Source organism: Pteropus alecto, unplaced genomic scaffold (genome assembly GCF_000325575.1).
Source record: "Pteropus alecto unplaced genomic scaffold, ASM32557v1 scaffold79, whole genome shotgun sequence".
Taxonomy (NCBI): Eukaryota; Metazoa; Chordata; class Mammalia; order Chiroptera; family Pteropodidae; genus Pteropus; species Pteropus alecto.
In genome coordinates, this window is record NW_006494612.1 from 2,119,058 (window position 1) to 2,138,410 (window position 19,353).

Consider the following 19,353-nt stretch of genomic DNA (forward strand, 5'->3'; position numbering starts at 1 on the left):
AAACCTGTTTCCCTCCTCCTGTCCCTACTTTCACAGGTAATGAGGGAGGTTAGTTCAGGATCTCAAAACTAGCCATGATATTGAGATATAGTAAGAAATACACATTTAGTCTTTGTTCCCATTCCTGGAACAGAACTCCTAAAAATGTTGGAATTTTCTAAGTAATAAGGGTGAGAGGTCTTCTGAAATTCATAACTAGCCCCTTTCAACCATACTTGAGTTTATGCTAATGAGCTGACTGCAGGTGGGCTCCTGGATAGCTTCAGGAAGGGGACTGGTTGGCAGAGGAACCAACCATGTGAATAAAGGGTTGGAACTTTCAGCCTCACCCATACCCTGACCCTGACATCTAGGGAGGGAAGAAGGGCTGGAGCTTAAATTAATCACTGATTTAATCCTGCCCACACAATAGAACCTCCATAGAATTCCCTAAACAAGAGTTCAGACAGCTTCGGGGTGGTGAACACTGAAGTGCTGGAAGGATAGCACTTCCAGAAGGCATGGAAGTTCTGCATGCACCCCCCCATCCCCCCATACCTTACCCTATATGTTTCTTCCACCTGAGTGTTCCTGAGTTCAATGAGTTGTTCTAACAAATGAGCAAACCTGAAGAGGAGGTCATGGGAACTCCAATTTATAGCCAGTCGGTGACAAGTACAGGAGACCCAGGACTTCTGCTCAGCAGCTGAAGTGGGAACAGTCTTGTGGGCCTGAGCTCTTACCCTGTGGGGTCTGTGCTAATTCTGAGTAGTTTCAGAATTGCACTGAATTGTAGGATCCCCAGCTTGTGGTGTCTGCAGAGTTGGAGAACTGTGGGAAAAACCCCCACATATTTGGTTGGAAGTGTGAGGAGAAATAGTTCATACAGTCCAAGGCAGAATAGGGCCTAAAACCCAGCTCTAATCAATATTGGCACACCTTCTTGTCTTGTTTTAAAAATATTCTTCTTTGTATACTGAAGTTACGTAAATCTTTTTTTGAGAATTCAACAAACATTTATTGAACGTTGGCCATGTGTTTGGCACTAGGCCTGGAGATAGATCATTGAATATTTTAGTGGGAAAGATAGAGAACAAGCAATGATAGTGTGGAAACCAGTACTGTTGAGAAAATTCAGGTGCTACAGAAGTGGGGTGTAGAGGCACCTAACCAGGTGTAAGGCGGTTAGGAAGTCATATCAAACCGGCATGACTAGGAGTTAGTCAAGGGATCTGGACTTTTCCTGCCTCTGGTAAAAAAAATTTCACTCCAATTCTGATTTCAGTGCGTATTCATAATACTGAATCCCTGGGAGATCCTGATTCTCACACTCAGAGGTGGGACAGACAGGAATCTGGCCTTTTAAGTAAGCTTTCAGCATTCTGATGGGGAACTCCATCTCTGCAGGTTCCTTAAGGGACAAGTTTTGTCAACAGACATAAGCCAATTCCTGAATATAAAACTCTCAAAATATAAAGAAGTTACTGGATGAACCAGTAAATTACAAAAACAATTTTCCCGCTATTGAAAATCAGATGGTATTTTCAATATCTTCTCCCACTGAATCTTAGATTTGCCCTTAGTTCTCTCTTTTACACTTCGTATATAATCCATATGCAAATTAAGTTGACTCAATTCAAAATATACCCAGAATCTGACCACTTCTCACTACACCTCAGGTCCAAGCCACCACTGTCTCTCACTGGACAGAAGTCTTCTACCTGCCCTCCTGCTTTTTTGCTCTTGCTTTCCCTTCCACCTCCACTGACACCATAGCAGGATCAATGCATGATCCTGTAAAAAAAAAAAAAAGTCAAATTATGATACTTCTCTGCTCAGAACTCCCCCAAAGGCTTCTCCTTTCACAGAGTAAAGCAGGTCCTCTCACCTGGCTGAGGTCCTGTCTGGTTTAGCCTCCTGCCACCTCTCCCTTGCTCGCTGTGTCCAGCCATAGATGCGGACCTCCTTACTGGTGCTAGAACAGCTGGAACTCATGCTGGCCTCAGGGCCTTTGGTGTACTGTCTATCTCCTCATACAAGAATGAAAGTTCCATGAAGGCAGAGGTATTGTCTGTTTTGTTCGTAAGAATTTCATCAATACGCTTCCAAATTTGAAACGAATTATTTTGGATATATATATTTTACCTCAAAAGGAAAACGTTTTTTCAAGACTATATATTCTATTGGGGCTAAGAGTAAGAACAGGAATTCAGGTTTTGACACCATTCAGCATGTCTCCAAGATAAGGAAACTGAATGAATGTGTCACTACTCCAAAACATTGAAAACCCTGAAAACTGTCACATGTGTTTTAAGTTGAGCCCACATGTGCTGTTCTACATTTGTACAATGGCTCCTCATATCCTAATGACATTGGCTGTAGGACTCAGCAAGCAAGGTTCCGGTCCACCATAAATGTTCATTACAATGTTCTGTGCTATTGGGGGAGAAAACTAAAATTTCATTAACTACCAAAAATTAGGAAAAGCTACTTAGAAGCAGTGCCACAAAGAGGTTAAAAGAGCAGAATCTAAAAAACCACAGTGCTAGACTCCAGCCCTAGCATTACCATTTTCCAACTGTGTGACACTGGGCAAGCTGCTTAACCTCTGTGTCTTCCTGTGTGAGATGGGTTATTACCAGCCCCATCTCACAGGCTGTGTGCACATCAAATGAAAGCATCCATGTCAGGAGCTCAGACTGGGCCCAGGACACGAGGTACTCATTACTTTGGGAATTATTTCTATGAACTATTTCATTACTATTATGCTGTGGATCCATCTTTATGTGTACTTCATTTTCCTCGTGATTCTTCTCTCTGCACCCAGTGTTTAGCATCACCCAGTATAGTTAGTATTCAACAAATGTTTAGTGATGATAACATCTAACAAGTTCTGAGTAATACAATCAGAGGGCTTATCAGACTTAGTCCTGTGCTGTCTGAACCCCAGAAACAAGTTTGTAGGGAGAAGGGTCCCATCTTCTTGGGGAGAGAATTGCAGTCTAGCCCAGAAGAGATCTGAGCAGGTCAGATAACTTTTTAAGCTATCATGATTCAAGTCTGTATAATGTGGGTTCAGCTGGCTTTTATGTGTCACTTATCAGATGCCCAAATACAGATGGATTTTGCTTTCTTTGTACCATTTCTCCCATCCAGGAGCCAAAGTAAACCAAGGGCTGCCTACAGACAGTATGTCTGAAAACCCCAAGAGTTTTACCTAGCAAGTACAATGAATAAAACTCAGTTCTCACCCACTAAGAGGCCTCCATTTGAACCTCCATTAATAGTCAGCCTCTTGGGGGATGTGTAACCTTCCTTGATAAGATACTCAGCAGCACACTGAAAGTCATCAAAGCAGTTCTGTTTGTTGGCCAGGATACCACCTATAATGTTCCAAAGTAAACGATAGTTAATTAACAAAACAAAACATAAAACACAACAGTTTAACCTAAAGGGAATTCAAATATGACAGGGCAGTTTCAACTACTGATCAACTTAAACACAATGAGATAATAACACTACATTTAGAAAAATGCCTCAATTTAAATTTTATTATGTGTTGTCAAAATACATCATCAACACCACGATCGCTGTCCCACAACATCTGGTGGATTATATTTTTCTAATAACTCCTAGAACTTAAAAGGGAAATGCCTCCAAGGGAAGAGATGGTCAGAGAACCATGAAGATGAACTTGTGAAAGTAAATGTAATCAAAAAGAACCTGTACTCTGGTGAAGCTGAGCTTCAAATTGAAACGAGACCTGGAAGAGTGTTCAGTTCTCTGAGTTCCACCTAGCACACGACGACGACGATGGGGCTCTGCGTGCCTCCCGCTCCCTGGGAAGATGAAAGTGCTTTGCAGAGGCGCACTTCTCACCCCTCTTCTTTGCAGGAGTTTAAAATAGATAAGTGATGACGAGAAATAAGTCCTCCAATTTTGCTGTAAACAGGAATTAGGTAGGGAGGTGGTGCTGCAGAGAGCAGCACATCTTGAATGAAGAGAATCTCAAACATCTTCCCAGGGAATCTGGGCTTTCTCATCTAGAAGTCACTCCAATGTGTAAAACCACACAAAGTAATTACTTAGAGGAATGTCTGTATGGTCTTAAAATATCTAAGAGAAAAGGCCAAATGTCAAAAACATGCCCTTAAAGGAAAAGATGTCTGAAATAACTGCCTCTGAAATGAAGGCAGACAGATCTAATTAGATATTTGAAATTAACCACTTTTGCAGAAATTCAATGGAAGAAGAAGCAGTGCTACTAAAGAAATTTTTTTCATATTAAAACAAATGTTATTAAGATTTTAGTAAGAAATTATTGGAGAATTAGAACAGCTAGGATGACTTAGTTTCCAGGAATAATATCATTCTGGGTATATAACTATTTTTCAAAGAACGTTAAATTCTAAATTCAATTAACAGAATTTACATTTATCAATGTTCAGTATATTAGGGTCTATTTGGGAAAGGTCAATTTCTGCTGTATTTCACAGCCTAAATTTGGAGAAAGTTTATGACTCAGTCTAAACATGCTCTGCTTTTAGCCTCAGTCAAGCTCCAAACTCCCCAAGGCTTTTGGACAATAAATTGGTTCAAATGAATACATGGATGAGAAAGAGCGAGTTGACTAGACCAAAGGCACTCTGCCCTATCACAGCACAGTAGGCACCTGATGGTGACCACAAGGGTTTTACAGAGAAGAAACCGAGTTGAGAAGATTACAGGATCAGGAGTCTGTGCAGGTGTGTGTGTGTGTGTGTGTGTGAGTGCGTACACCGGAACATTTTAGGAAATCAGGTAAGTCAAGGGACCCAGACTTAGCATATAGATTTGGAATGTAAATCAAACACATGGTATATAGAGAGTCTATTCTTATTTAGTGTCCCTTTATCAGTCATCTCTCAATAACTGAATTTCACAGTATGATTTTAGTGTAACTAAACTAATGTCAGGTCAAAGTCAAAATTATACAAAGAATCCAATGCCGTTTCAAATATGACAATTGATAAAGTCTTTGGGGATGACATGGCAGAAGTCAACCTAATGATGGTAGGCAGGCCATGTGTCAAATAGGAACACTCACTCTTGCTAAGATGCACAAATAGTCAGCTTTTGGGGGAAATGCTGGATGCCCAGGAGTCAGGCCTGGGCCTTTCCTACATCTTGACACGAACAGTGCTTGACCAAGCCCAAGCACTAGTGGCTACCTTGTCCCAGTAGGTTTTCTATAAATGATGGCTGATGATGATAGAGGGGAGAAGCATGGAGCTGGTGGGAGTGAAGGTGCTGTCCCGTATCCTCCACAGGACATAGGAATAAGACAAGTGAAGAACACCTCCTTCAGGCTATTGTTAGTCTATGAATTCCAGATACACAAAAGCCTGGGAGAAGGAGTGTGCTCTATATAGAGAGAAAAGGAAGAGATAGAGTTTTAAAAATAAAGATCATCATTCTTTAAAAAAATTGTGACAATACGAGAATGAAACTGAGTACAGAGTCATCCTCAGTCAACCAGAATACATGCTTCAGAAGGCCAGAGACTGGAAACCAAATCATTAAAACGAGAAAAGAAAAACAACTAAATTCTTGTGTCTAAACCTGCACATGATACAAGTCACAGCAGCAAGGCTAGGAGGATGCTACTTCGCAGCAGTTTTGGAGGAAATCAGAGAAAACAAGCAAAAGGATGCCCACACTGGGAACAGGAAAGCTCTATTTTAGGTTGCTCTTTTAAGAGAAAATGATCCATTTGAAGTCTGTTTTGAGACAGCCAATTAATGCTGAGCAGTAAAAGCCAGGCTAATAGAATAAATACCAAAAAGTAGCCCCAAAACTCACTTCTTCCAGGATAAAAATCTACCCTAAGCATTGCTAAAAAACAAAACACACACAAATAATTTTGATTATGGTCTATAGTGAATGCTTCTGAAAAATATGTACTTCATTAAAACAGACTACAAAGGAAAATAAAATGTGAAAAGGTGTTTTTAAAGGGGGAGTGAGTGGTACCTACAATGTGTTGGAAAATATCCTTAGCTTTCATTTGTCTAGTCAAAATGCTCTTCTGTTCCTAACTTCCCTTAGCTCATTCAAACATAGCTTTGACTACGCCGTATTTGTGTTTCTGTAGAGAAAACAGCTCACCTTTATGCCACGTCTCTCCATATTCACCGCCTCCTCTTATGTTGGCCACTGCAAGGACACCACCCATGTGTCTCACAAAGATAAGCCTAGACACACTGAGAAATAGTAAAAATAGTTAACCTTTCGTTAACTGCCTAGTAAGGACCATGTTATCTCCCTCCACCTCAAAAACATAATTGTATCCCTGAAAACACTCCATGTTGTAATATCTAAATTGGAGTCCAATGTTTTTATATTACTTGATTAAAGTAAAAAATATAGAACTTTTGATTAATGTTTAACTGCAAAGCTCATATATTTTCATGAATACTTAGTCTTTATCATTTCTATATTGGTAAATATTTCACATACAAAGTGTGAATATAAAACTCATAATGCAAACAGGAAAAACCAGAGGCCTTCATTTCAAACCGAATCTATCTTTTAACAACTATGTTGGCAAACAAAATACTGCCAACCATGTGACAGCCTGGTATGAGTGGTGCTGGGCTGGCGCATAAGAACACCCACTAATGACCCCTGCTACCATTTTTTTTTTGGTATCTCTCTTCAAATTGCTCAAATTGGAAAAAATAAAGCATTCTGAAACACTGATTTTAAATAGGTTTTCCAGTTTTACAGAAATTTCAATGTTGAACCAGACTACATATAGTGAGAGAGAGGTAGAGGAGATAGAGGACACAGACCAGAAAATAGGAATAGAGGGCTCATGGCTGGAGAATATTTCCTGGAAGCAAACAGAAACTATAGCACAAAGCTTCTAGGACAAAAAATTTATGTCCTTTGGAAAATATGATTTTGTTTTTCTACTCCTCTTTCTACTCTGATCCTAAAAATGCTGAGTGACATTTTTCTATCTGTTGTTAGTTAAAATTAATTTGAGAACTATTTCTGAAAATTTCATCATTCTTCCCTTTAGTAACTGGGGAAACCATAGGCTTCTGCAGCCTGGGGCTCTAGACAGTCTGAGTGCTGATTTCCCAGATCTCAAGGATAAAGCAGAAAGGAGGGTTGGGGTAGGTGATCAGATCATATAAAATTGGCCAAATGGATTTTCAATCACTTGGTCTTTTCAAGGTGCGTTTTTCATGCACCCTAATAGTCTCTACTGGAATACCAGCAATGCACTGGGTTCTGGGATGAAAACGATTCAGGGGCCCTTCCTTACTCATCTCTGGATTCTCAAGAGAGCAGGCTTAATAAATACTTGCTGTGCAAATGAACAAAGACAAATGATTTTAGCTACAGATCTGCTCAGGAATCAGTGTTGTCTTGATCCTAGCCCCGCTATGGGGACCAAGGGAATGGGGCTCAAGGTACAAGTCTCTGACCCGTTCATTAGGTGAAGCAGGTATTCATTGGCCCTATTCCCTGGCATCACTATGATTTGAAACTTAAGCCTGTATTTCAGCGGTCCCCAACCTTTTTGGCACCAGGGACTGGTGCTCCTATAAGAATCTAATGTCTGATGATCTGAGATGCAGCTGAGGCGGTGATGCTAGCGCTGGGGAGCGGCTGCAAATACAGGTGAAGTTTCGTTCATTTGCCTGCCGCTCACCTCCTGCTGTGCAGCCCAGTTCTGGTACAGGTCTGTGGCCTGGTGGTTGGGGACTCCTGGTATATTTCATCACTTTGAGTAATAAGAGGGGCAAACAACGACGCTTTTTTTGGTTGTAAGAATTAGGTGAATCTAATGAACTAACAGCTACTGGCTTGTGCTCTTAGGCTAATAATCTCAGAAAATAAATCTGGCATATGGTTTTTACCACCTAGACATGGACATAGTAATGAAACAGTGAATCTCATTGCCTGGCTAACTCTGGTAAGAGACAGGAAGCCCGTCTGTGGGCTCAGGCCTGGTCTTCACCGGTGCTTGGTATGGAGGAGGCATCAGAATGTGCATGGCACTGTCACTGCGCAATGAGTGACCACCACTGGTACACTGTTTAAAGTAGTTTCCCTTCAATTTACTCATGATGACTGATGCCTCACAAATCTAAAAATATTATTCTACATGATGATTTTATACCTTTATCAGCTCCTTAGTAACAAAAGGATAAAATCAAAAACTTTAGCCACATGTTCAAGACACTTCACAATTTGGCTGTAAACCACCTGAGGGCAGCAATCATGTTTCATCTGTTACTAAGTCCTAAATAATTAGAGTGCTCTATTGATACCAAGTACTCAAAGTAATGGCTTTCTTGTATTCAATTTTGGGACACCTGCTTGAATCTACTCTGAATTTATGTCCTGACAGTCACCAGCCCATATATTTCTTCCCAAATAAGAAAGATGAATCTGAATCAGATTTCACGTGAGGCACTATTTAGAAGTTGGCTTAAAGCTGGTCTGGTAGAAGATTCCTTGCTTTTATTAAAAATACTCAAAGCAAATTCCATTTGATACTATAAATGGGATATTAAAATCAAGTTTGCAAATAACTGACAAGATATTCACATAAACAATGGCAAATGTACAAATTTAGATTTTTCTCCCTAAACATAAGTCATTGGAAAATAATCACAGAAACAGTATAGAACAGTTTAAAATGGATGAATAGGCTATACAGAAAATATATTTATGGCTGAATGTTAAGATAGTCTATTTTAAGACTCGTGCTGTTGAAAAAATATCAGCTGAAAAACCAGTCCTTCTGAAGAGAATACTGAGGGCAGTGGGGTGGTAGCAAATGCAAACACCAAAGGTAGGAGCTTTCTTTCTTCAAGACTCAATAGATACTACACAAGATTAGCTCGTAATGATCCTGAAATTCCTGACTAAAAATGCATCGAGAATAACACATAATCCTGCCTCTCCACGAAAATGGCAAGCAAGACATATATGGTTAAATATATAGAAAAATAAGATTCATTAGCACCACCTATGGTTTCTTCCCACTGTATGAAGAGGATCAAACGCACGCTGAAGCGCCAAGAGTGTTCCACGCTTACCTGTAGTTGGGTGTGATCGATATGTTGAAGCCACCGTAGCCATATAAGAAAGCAGGATGAGAACCATCCAATTTTATGCCCTTTTTATGCACAATGAACATTGGGATCTTTGTACCATCCTTGCTAGGGTAGAAAATCTAGAACAAAAGAGAGAATAGTTAGATTAAGCATTACTCCATAAACACCTGTATGCTTTTATATGGGAAACATATACAGGTAGTAAATCCTCCACCAAGACGTATAGTGACACAGTGGAGTGGGTGTCTGATGAAGCATCTCTCAGTTTTTATGGAGAGAGTGAGGAGCAGTGAAAAGCACTTGGGTCTGAAAACTGGGAGAGCTGGCTTTGAATTCTTATTCCACAACCATCTAGCGAGTGACCTTGGGCATGCCGTTTATCTTCCCTCAGCCTCAGTCGTTCAGTCCTAAAATGGAGCCCTCATGCCCACCTTCCAGGGCCTTCCAAGGCACACAGAAAACACATTTGTTTTCCACTCTCAACACTGGGAGATGAAGAAATCTCCCTATATTGAATTGTTCGGCAGGATGGCCAAGTCTGACTTCAAACAAACCATATATTAGCTTAGAGAGTAGAGGAGGAACAACATGAAAATTCTGTTATTCCTGGTTAAATGAAGACACTTTCTCCAGTATTTTTAAGGCTCATGAAACCTTCCCTTAGTCTGGGCATCCTCAGGCAAGTTTAGTCAACATTTCCACATTCACTGCTTTTTGGATAAAATGAATAAGAGAAAAAGAAGAAGGAGAACATTAAATGTTGTTTGAATGATAAGTCATGGAATAAGCAGTAAGCCACCAAAAGCTGATAATGGCTTCTTCTAGACAGAAAATCTGTAAAGAGCTTTCTCTTTGGACAAACATGGTGTCTCTACCCCAAGTGATGCCTGGAAAAAGTACCCAGCTCAGAAACGTCTTGCTGACTTCATCTGTCACAGTCAAGGACATAAGCCTTTACACAAGTTTGCAGCCATATTATATTAAAAGCTTTTAAGGTAGCGGTTCTACTGTAGGAAGATGCTACAAAGTGCTTGGAAGCAAATAGCTGGGGGAGGAGAGAGGCAGGAGACAATGCAAATTTGGAGAAAGGCACAACTGGGTCACAATAAACACCTGCAAGTCTGGTGGTTTTTTGAAACCTGCCAAGAAATAATAGTATAAAAGCATTTGTTTCTGACTTAGAAATACTGAGAGACGTAAATTTGACAGTTTAGGAATCGAGAATATAGAGTTCAAAATTAACAGAGCGGACACAGTTTTATTTAAAGTTCCTTAGTGGCAGTGAGCAGTCACTAACAGAGTATGACTGTGTGGGTGGTAAGAGTAAATGCAGAGTAAAAGAAACACATTTCAAGTGATTGGCTGGGGCTAATGAGCTGAAATCCAGGGCCTTCAACTCAGATTTAGGGAGATGTTGGAGCACTCTAACCACAGCATAGCAGGAGCAGGGAGCAACTGGGCTCACACAATTCTACCCTAACCGAGTCAGCTGTTCAAAAAGGAGTGTTCCTTCCGGCCACCCCCAACTTCAAATCCCTGCCCCTGCACTCAGTCTCTCTCCATCCAGCTCATTCCTTCTCTGCACCCTGCTTTTCATCAGTCAGCAGGGCTGATGCACCTCTAGCCCCCACTAAGCTAACTCGCAGACTCTCTTTTTGTTCATGGAGTGCTCTATCTCATCACTTTGTGACAATCTGACTTCCTTCTCTGGCACCACTTTTCTTGCTACCACCTGTAGGATGTGCAGTGCCTGCGAGTCAGTCTGCAACTCTCCCATCTGGCTCCAGGACAAAGGTAACCTTTTAGAATACCAACAAAAGCACAAAGCCCCTTTTATGCCAGTAGTTGCAAAAATACATCTTAGCTTTAAGCTGGTGTGGTCCAGATGTTAAAATAACATTTTGAGCCACTATGGAGCCACAGTTTGGAGGTTCCTCAAAAAATTAAAAATAACTACCTTATGACCCAGCAATTCTACTTCTGGGTATTTATCTGAAGAAAACCAGAACACTGATTCGAAAAAAATGTATGCAACACTATGTTCACTGCGGTGCTATTTACAATAACCAAGGTATGGAAGTAGCCTAAGTGGCCATCAATAGATGACTGGATAAAGAAGTTGTACATATATACAATGGAATATTATTCAGCCATAAAAAAAGAAATCTTACATTTGCAAATACATGGATGGACCTAGAGGGTATTATGCTAAGTGAAATAAGACAGAAAGACAAATATCATGTGGAGTCTAAGGAACAAAATAAATGAACAAACAAAATGAAAACAGACTCATAGATACAGAGAACAAACTGGTGATTGCCAGAGGGGAGGAGTATTCGGGGCTAGGTGAAAAAGGCGAAGGGATTAAGAAGTACAAATTGGTATTTACAACATAGACACTGGGATGTGAAGTACAGCATAGGGGAGGAGTCTCCAACCTCTGGACCATGGACCAGTACCGGTCCGTGGACTGTTAGGAACGGGGCTGCACAGCCAAAGGTGAGTGGCTGGTGAGCGAGTGAAGCTTCATCTGTATTTGCAGCCACTCCCCAGCACTAGCATCACCGCTCCCTCGTGCTAAAAAGGTTGGGGACTTCTGGATAGAGGATATAGTCAATAATAGTGTAATAACGTGTATAGTCCCAGGTAGGTACTAGACTAATTAGGGGGATCATTTTGAAAATTATATAAATGTCTAACCACTATGCTGTACACCTGAAACTAATACAAAATAATATTGAATGTCAACTCTAATTGAAAAATAAAAATTGAAAAAAATTCGAACACTGTTCACAAGTGAAAGTGCATTGTGAAGATGATTATAATAAAATCATCTTCAAGAAAACTCCTTACAAGAAGGCTAATTCCAGTCTTGAAATAAACATACATCCCTCATATATACATGTGTGTATATTTTATCAAATCTTTCTGCCCACACACAGCAGCATTCTTTGTCATTTCCATTTGCGGAAAAGCAATTGATATTAAACCTTAACCTGACTTCAATAAAAGGACAAATTGAATCCTCAGTCTTCTGATAATTATGGAAGGAATCCATGTGGACATTTTAGAAATAGTCATTAAAAATAGTCCAGCCATTTTCCATTATGCATTTTCTACTTCCTTAACTGAAACTGGTTATCTCTTGAAGCCACTTCCTTTAAACTTTTAAGAGGCTTTGGGTACATTTTCTTTCCCACTGCCCTGAATTTGCTTGGTTAGGAGGAGAAGCTAGCAAACTACTTGTTGCCATTTGGTCCTCAAACCTGGCCAAATCAGAAAGCTCCACTTCAGAAGCCACACCAGTGGCTCTTGAACCTTATTGGCTGGGCCTATGCATCTGTGACGAACATATTGAAAATAGTTTCCTGAAACCTGCAGATTTAGTATGTCTTCTAGCTACTCTGATACAGGTGAAACTGGGCTCAAAAATCTAGTCAGACCATTTGCCTTTATCACTCCCTCTATCCTTGTCAATATCAACTAAAAGTTATTTTCTCACAATCCTTGACAATTTTAATATGGGACTCTATATTTCCTTATCCAGTTCTCCTGCAATTTTCTTCAGTGACTTTATCAATGCAATTGATGTCCTGTCCAGCATCCTGACCTTCAGAGGCTTAAATGTCTCAGTGTCAAGACCTTTGCTTCCACTCTACCCTACCCGCTTAGTTCCAATACTCAGTGCCAGGCATGGCGCTAAGCACTGGAGACATAAGGATGAACAAGACCTGGATAATTCCCTCATGAAACTTAAAGTCTAAGGAGACAAACCAACAGGCACTTCACACATCCATTATGCTGGTTATGCCTTTTGAACTTTGAACTTCAACCTCTTCTGCAAGGAACTCTGACATTCCCCCTGGGACTCCAATTTGTTCTTTCACTACCTCCTTTCCTTCCTTCCTTCTGGGGCATCTGCTGCTTTTTTTTTTTTTTTAACTCTTATCGTGATATTCTTCAATATAGAGTTCAATTCTGAGTCCTATACTCTCTCTGGCTGACAACCTCTCTTGGGCTTTCTTGCCCAGCTTGGGACACTTGGCCAGCCGTTTAAGTGTCACTAATGCCTGAAATCCTCTAATGCTAACCACACCCACTGGATCCCTTCTCCTCCCCTGGGCTGTTGGGCACTCAGAAAATGCCAATTCGCTTCACTACAAATTAATAACACTTGAAATCACTGGCTCTGAAATTATGCTTTATTACTTTTTTCCTTTCCCTAAATGAATTCCTTATTTTTTTCCTTCCCATATAGCTCCTAAATGTCTTCCTTACACCTTTTTGTTCCTAAATCAATTCCAGAGTGGCAGTTTCCAACATTCTCCATTTTCTTCTGTTCCTAACACTATCTATTTACACTCCTGACTCTTTGCATCTGGCCTTGCCTATATCTTTATGGAGGCCAGCTGCTAGGGGTTCTTGAAAAAACCTGCCAGCTTCACTCACCGTCTACAACCCTAGAGAAAGAAGGATCACTCAGCCTTGATTCCATTCTTTACCAACTCCAATACTACCATTTGCTTCCGATTACCATGACTTTCTCTTTCTGTATTTTCTCCCTTTCCTTGGCATACTTTAAACAGACTCAATTTTCTCCTATCCTATATAAAATCCAAAACCTTTTGTATTAACCCTGTCTGTCCCTCAAGATAAATTTGCATCTCCCTCTTCCTTTCTGATCAAACCTATACACACAGCTCACGCTTTCCTACCCCATTCACGCCTCTGTCCCCACCACTGCTCTTCCAAAGGACATCAATGAACATTTTTGTCTTTTTTCTTGTCCCTCCATCCCTACCTCTATCCAGTGTAGACCCTTCCCAACTTTTTTGTAAGTTTATAGAGACACGTATTCACACACATATACAGGTTATTATTATAGGGCAATACACATAATGAGGCTAATATTGGGCTACCACCTACTCCTGCCACTCCTCAATTAGAAAGATATCATGGAATTCTTTCTAGGTTAAAACACCCAGATTTATCTCATTCAAAAAAAATCGCTGTCCAGCATTTCATTGTATGAAATTTAACCATGTGCACACTGATATTCAGACTATTTTTTTCATTATCAATGATGGAATTCATCCTTTTCAGATAAATCTTATGTACTCATGCTATGATTTCTGTAGGATATATTCTTAGACATGAGATTGCTACATCAAAGAGTATGTAAAAATTCAATCGATTCTGACAATTCCCTAAAAATGGTGTATCAACTTAAGCTCCTCAAGACAATGATTACCTAAGTGTCCATTTCTCATCCACATGGATGTTAAAATGGATTTTAATTTTTGCTAGTCTAGCCGGCTAACAGTACCATCTCATTATTGCTTTATGACTGATTCAGTTTTTAAATTAGCATACATTTTCATCTATTTATAAGTCATTTTATATCTCTTCCTCGGAGAATAAAGTGTGCCTACCTACCCTTTATCGTAATTTTTCTAATAGTTTATAGAAACTCTTCTTACATTAAGGATATTAACCCTTTTTCTGTTGTATGTTTTGTTTGTACTTCCTCCTGGTCTATAACTTGTTTTTTTACTTCCTTTGTGGTATCTTGACTATAGATACCACATATATAGACAGGCCGCCCTCACCCCAAATTATAAAAATATGTCTATATTTTCATTTAAAATTTTTATTTATATTTTAAAACCAAATGAAGTTTACTTTTACATATGGTCTTAGATCTAATTTTCCCCAAATGGGCAACTATTCTGCACCATTTACTGAAGAACTATTCTTTCCCCTACTGTTCAGAAACTTTTGAATTGGTTTCTTCCCAGACCCCATTCATTTTGATCTTTATCTGGCAACTGCTACTTTGGCTTCTTGGGTGGAGTATTTCTTTGGTTCTTTTTTTTATTTCTCTAATTCTTTTTCAGCTTTCTTAATTGATCCATTACTAGCTCTTCTTCCTCCTGCCAAACGCTACTATTTTGCAATGTTCTATACTTGGTCTTCTCTTTTCTCTCTGCAAATCTCTGCTCTGCCACCTCAGCTCCAATAAACTACTCTGTGCCAAGGACCTTCACTTCCAGTTTTGCAGGCCCATATGAGGGGCTAGGTACAAAGGCCCTGAGGGCACCTCAACTCCAAGGGGGCTGTGATCTCACATGGTGGGTAGGGCCCTGCTACATCTCTAAGTCACCTTGCCTCAGGTATACCCTATATGTGCTCCTCTCCAAGCTTATTTCGTCTCGTGGCAGCAATTTCTTATTTCGCTTTCTCCTCAGCCACCTGACTACTAACTCTCTGAATCACATCTTGTGCCAAAGACTCCCACACCCAGGCCCTCATTTGGTCACGTTAGTTCTTACAAGCAAGCCTCTCCTCTCATTTGGCAAACCTACTCAGAATTCTCTACTCATCAGCCTCAAACCAACTGGTCTCCCTGACTCCTCTTATTTTCTAAAGTGGAATTGTGGTTGGAACAGTAGAACCTTAAACTATTATTAGTAGCATGCAAAAATTATAATGTAATTTATATATACAGATGGTTCTCAACTTATGATGGTTCGACTTACCATTTTCCAACTTTACGATGGGGCGTAAGTGATATATATTCAATAGAAACCATACTTCAAATTTTGAATTTTGATCTTTTCCCAGGCTAGATATATGTGGTACCATATTCTCTAGTGATGCTGGGCAGTGGCAGCAAGCCGCAGCTCCCATGTGATCGTGCAGGTAAGCAACCCATATTCTACAGTGTAGTATTAAATGTATCTTCAACTTATGATATTTTCAACTTGTGATGGGTTTATCAGGATGTAACCCCATTGTAAGTCCAGGAGCATCCGTATATATAATACAAAAGGCATTAGAGTTGGTCTCCCTGACTGCCAAAGCTTAAATCCATGTGTTATTTTTCCATTATTCAATAGTTTACTGCTATCACAATACTCAGGTTCAAGTTAAAAAGCAAAAAGATTTATTTTTTTTCTCCTACTTGGAACCAAATGAGAGAGCTAAGTATACAGATCCATTCTTTTTGAGTGTCCACTGTGCGTACAATACTTTAATAGGATGACAAAGTTTTTATGGGATCTTTAATGGACAGGGGAACAAAGTGCTCACATGCGATCAAAAAGACACTCATTCAAGTAATAGAAAAAGTCTGTCATCCAGGCTCGCCACATGAAGCTGATGGGCCCTGGCTTCCCTCTCTTTCTGTCAGCAGAAGAGCAAATGGGTTGTGATGCAGGTCAGCAAGGAGCCTGCAAAACCTGTGTTAGCAACAGGGTCGGCCCTGGCTACAAGCACCACCAAAGAATCCATGACACTCTCTGGAAGTACCCATGAAATCTCACAAGAGGGACTATTTTAGCGTGTTTTGATATGCAACTTTCATCAGGGACATCAATATAAAAAAAAAAAAAAATAAACATCTTGACAGTGATTCAAAGCCACAGTTATTTCTAAACATGAGTGAGCCAGCCAAAGGTTGATCAAATACTGAATTAAGAACGCTTCTTTCAATTTTTGTTTTCCTCCCCCTTAAAAAAAATTCTCCATTTTGGTAACTCTTACAGCAGTGTAACAATGTTACTCCACACTGAAAACCAAGAACATTAAGGTATAAGGAACACAATAAGGTATAAGGAACCAGACACTCTGTGAAGCCCACACTGTTTCTTTATAGAGGACAGCGATGGGTATTTTCTGAGCAATCAAAAGACTGTGCCACCTGGTAACGAAGCCAGTGTCAGTTCTTTCTCAGCCCAGTAGAATTAAGATGATAATCCCCAAATCTGGGGATTTAAAATGTTTCAGATAGCAGAGACTGTCATTCTGGGACATCATCTAGCCAGTCACTCTCTTATTTTTACAAATGACAAAGATAAAATCCACAAAGATAAGCATCTGCTAAGGTAATACTGCAGCTTATGGAAAATTACCACTCAGATCTCCCAAGTCTCTGGCCCAGAGTTTTCTCTACTACATCACAAAGTAATTCATTTTGAGCTAAGATTTCCTTGTAAATATCGTTACTGGGTGTAATGATGCAAAATTTTAAAAATGTTAGAACCTTTGGCATAGACTGACTGTAATCCTTTTGTTCCCCCAAGACAATGATCATTCATTTCTAAGGAATCCAGGGGACGAATATCCTGTCAGAAATGCTGTGCTTTTTTGCTTTTCTGTTACCCTCTTGAATAGGATACTCATTCAAGCATGTCAAAAGTCATATATTCAAGATACAGGGGTTGTTGTTATTTTATTATTATTATATATTTTTAAGCAAAGCAGGTCTGCTTGGAAAAATGGCCCTTCTGCATTCGCCAGTGTTACCATCTTGAAGACAGATTATTAAAACAATAAAAATCCCACTACGTCCTGTCATTCCATTCTGCTAAAAAAAATTCGGTTTTAATAGTATTTTAAAAAGGCTTAACTTACATGATTCGCTTCACAAATGAAACAAAAAATGCTTCAGAGAATCACCAAGAAAGCAACCCCAACTTTCTAAGTAATCGATTAAATTTAAAGCAGCTTCTAATTTTGCACATTTAAAACCAAATTCCAATGAATGATTGTTTAACAGATATGAGCTCATGATCCTTAAGCTTAAATTAAAAAAAGAAAAAGAACTATTTAGGAACAGAGAGAAAAGGTTTGCATTTACATAAAGTACATAGCTCAAAATGTCAGAAATGACCCATCCTTATTATCAAGCTTGACTTTCCAGAGGTATCACCAAATGGAAAGCGGTTTTGCTCTGAAAGCATCAGCAGTCACTGAATATGCATCCAGCTGTCCTAGCATCTGAATATGTTTCAAATAGATGAAATAAAAACATCTGCCTTTAAACGAAAAACAGGAGCAAGCAAACATAACAAATCAAGAGAACATTAGATAGATCAGCTGTCTCTACTTAATATCAATTTTGTTAAGATACTCAAAGTCGTGCAACCACTTAAGCTCCTGAAAACAAACTTCACCACCACAGTTGATGTTGTTTTGATTTGGTGCTATCTAAGGCAAATGCCAGGACTCTCGATATCACCAGTAACAGGGATGTGCTCATCCACAGAAGATGAAGGTAAACTGCAAAGGGCAAGCCCTGTGGAGAGAAGAATGTCTGGTGATAGCAACTCCTGCCTAATTTTAGAGCCTGACAGGTTTAAAGGAGAATGTTCATAAAAGGGTGTTGAGCTTCCCTTTTTATCAGAGCTGACAGAGGCCACTTGTGTGGCCTGTGCTAAGTGTGGCAAATACATCTGACAAGGAGCATAGCTTCTTGGAAATTCCCGTAGTCAGTGCAGGCAGGGAATGAGACATTCTACCCCCCAAATAACTGGGCAGAAGGCAACCTCCATGCCCCCATTATCTTGTAAAACTAGTCAAATGTAAGAACTTCCTAGGACTTCGAGGAGGCACTGTACATTTCTGTACTGTGCTTAGGTTAAAAATACTAGCCTGGCATTTTCCAGGCATTTAACTCCAGAGGAGTGGGGAGGAGTTTAAGAGTCACCTTTATGCAGAAAATATAAAGAGAAATTTCTATTCCAGATTGTTTGCGTTTGCTTTTCAAAGGATGGCTGGATGACATTTTAGTAACACTGGAGATTTAAAAACTCTCGTGGGGCACCTCAATTACAGCAAAGGCAGCCTATCAAAAAAAATCTATTTTAACTTTTGGAACATTTCTTGAGCACTAATAATGTGCTAAGTGCTATACTGATAGTCTCTGCAGAAATGCATCAGCTCTCTAAGGCTTGGCCATCTGTTCTTTTGAATAATAAGCCTATTCCCAGTCTCAAACTGTGGAGCCAGAAGTCAAATGGTTCTGAACACAAGGAAAGAAGGACAGTGGTGGAGGATCCTGCACTATGGTGCTTTGATGAGTTTATTTGGATTTTACAGGTATTCAGGTGTTTTAAGGTCGAAAGACATTCACGGCTATGATGAACAAACATGACTTGATCGAAGAAAATAAAAGCTGTCTTCAGTCCCACTGTTCTGATTTCTTTGTGGTCAATGCAAATACATAATCAGATATTCTCACTAAAGTGAAGGACCTACTATATGCAGAGGTCCAAAGAAAGTGGCTCTGTTTTTCTAACAGGCATTTGTTTCTAAGAGGTTCCTGCAGAATGCAAATTGCCCTGTAACAAGGCTCACTACAATGGGATTTAAAGTGCCTGTGGATTGTACATGTGTTTGTCTTCCTTTTCATGAAAACAGCATGATAAATCCATCACGGGGCAGGGGGTGGGGTGGTGGGTATGAGCTCTGC

General features: G+C 39.8%; 1 protein-coding gene across 1 annotated transcript in view; it reads right to left on the reverse strand.

The window, feature by feature from the left end:
* The window catches only part of PREP (prolyl endopeptidase), a 103,923-nt gene that overhangs the window by 3,941 nt on the left and 80,629 nt on the right, over positions 1-19,353 (reverse strand). The window contains 3 exon segments of the mRNA XM_015600133.1: positions 3,231-3,362; positions 6,127-6,221; positions 9,081-9,217. Coding sequence (XP_015455619.1) covers positions 3,231-3,362; positions 6,127-6,221; positions 9,081-9,217 — 364 coding nt within the window.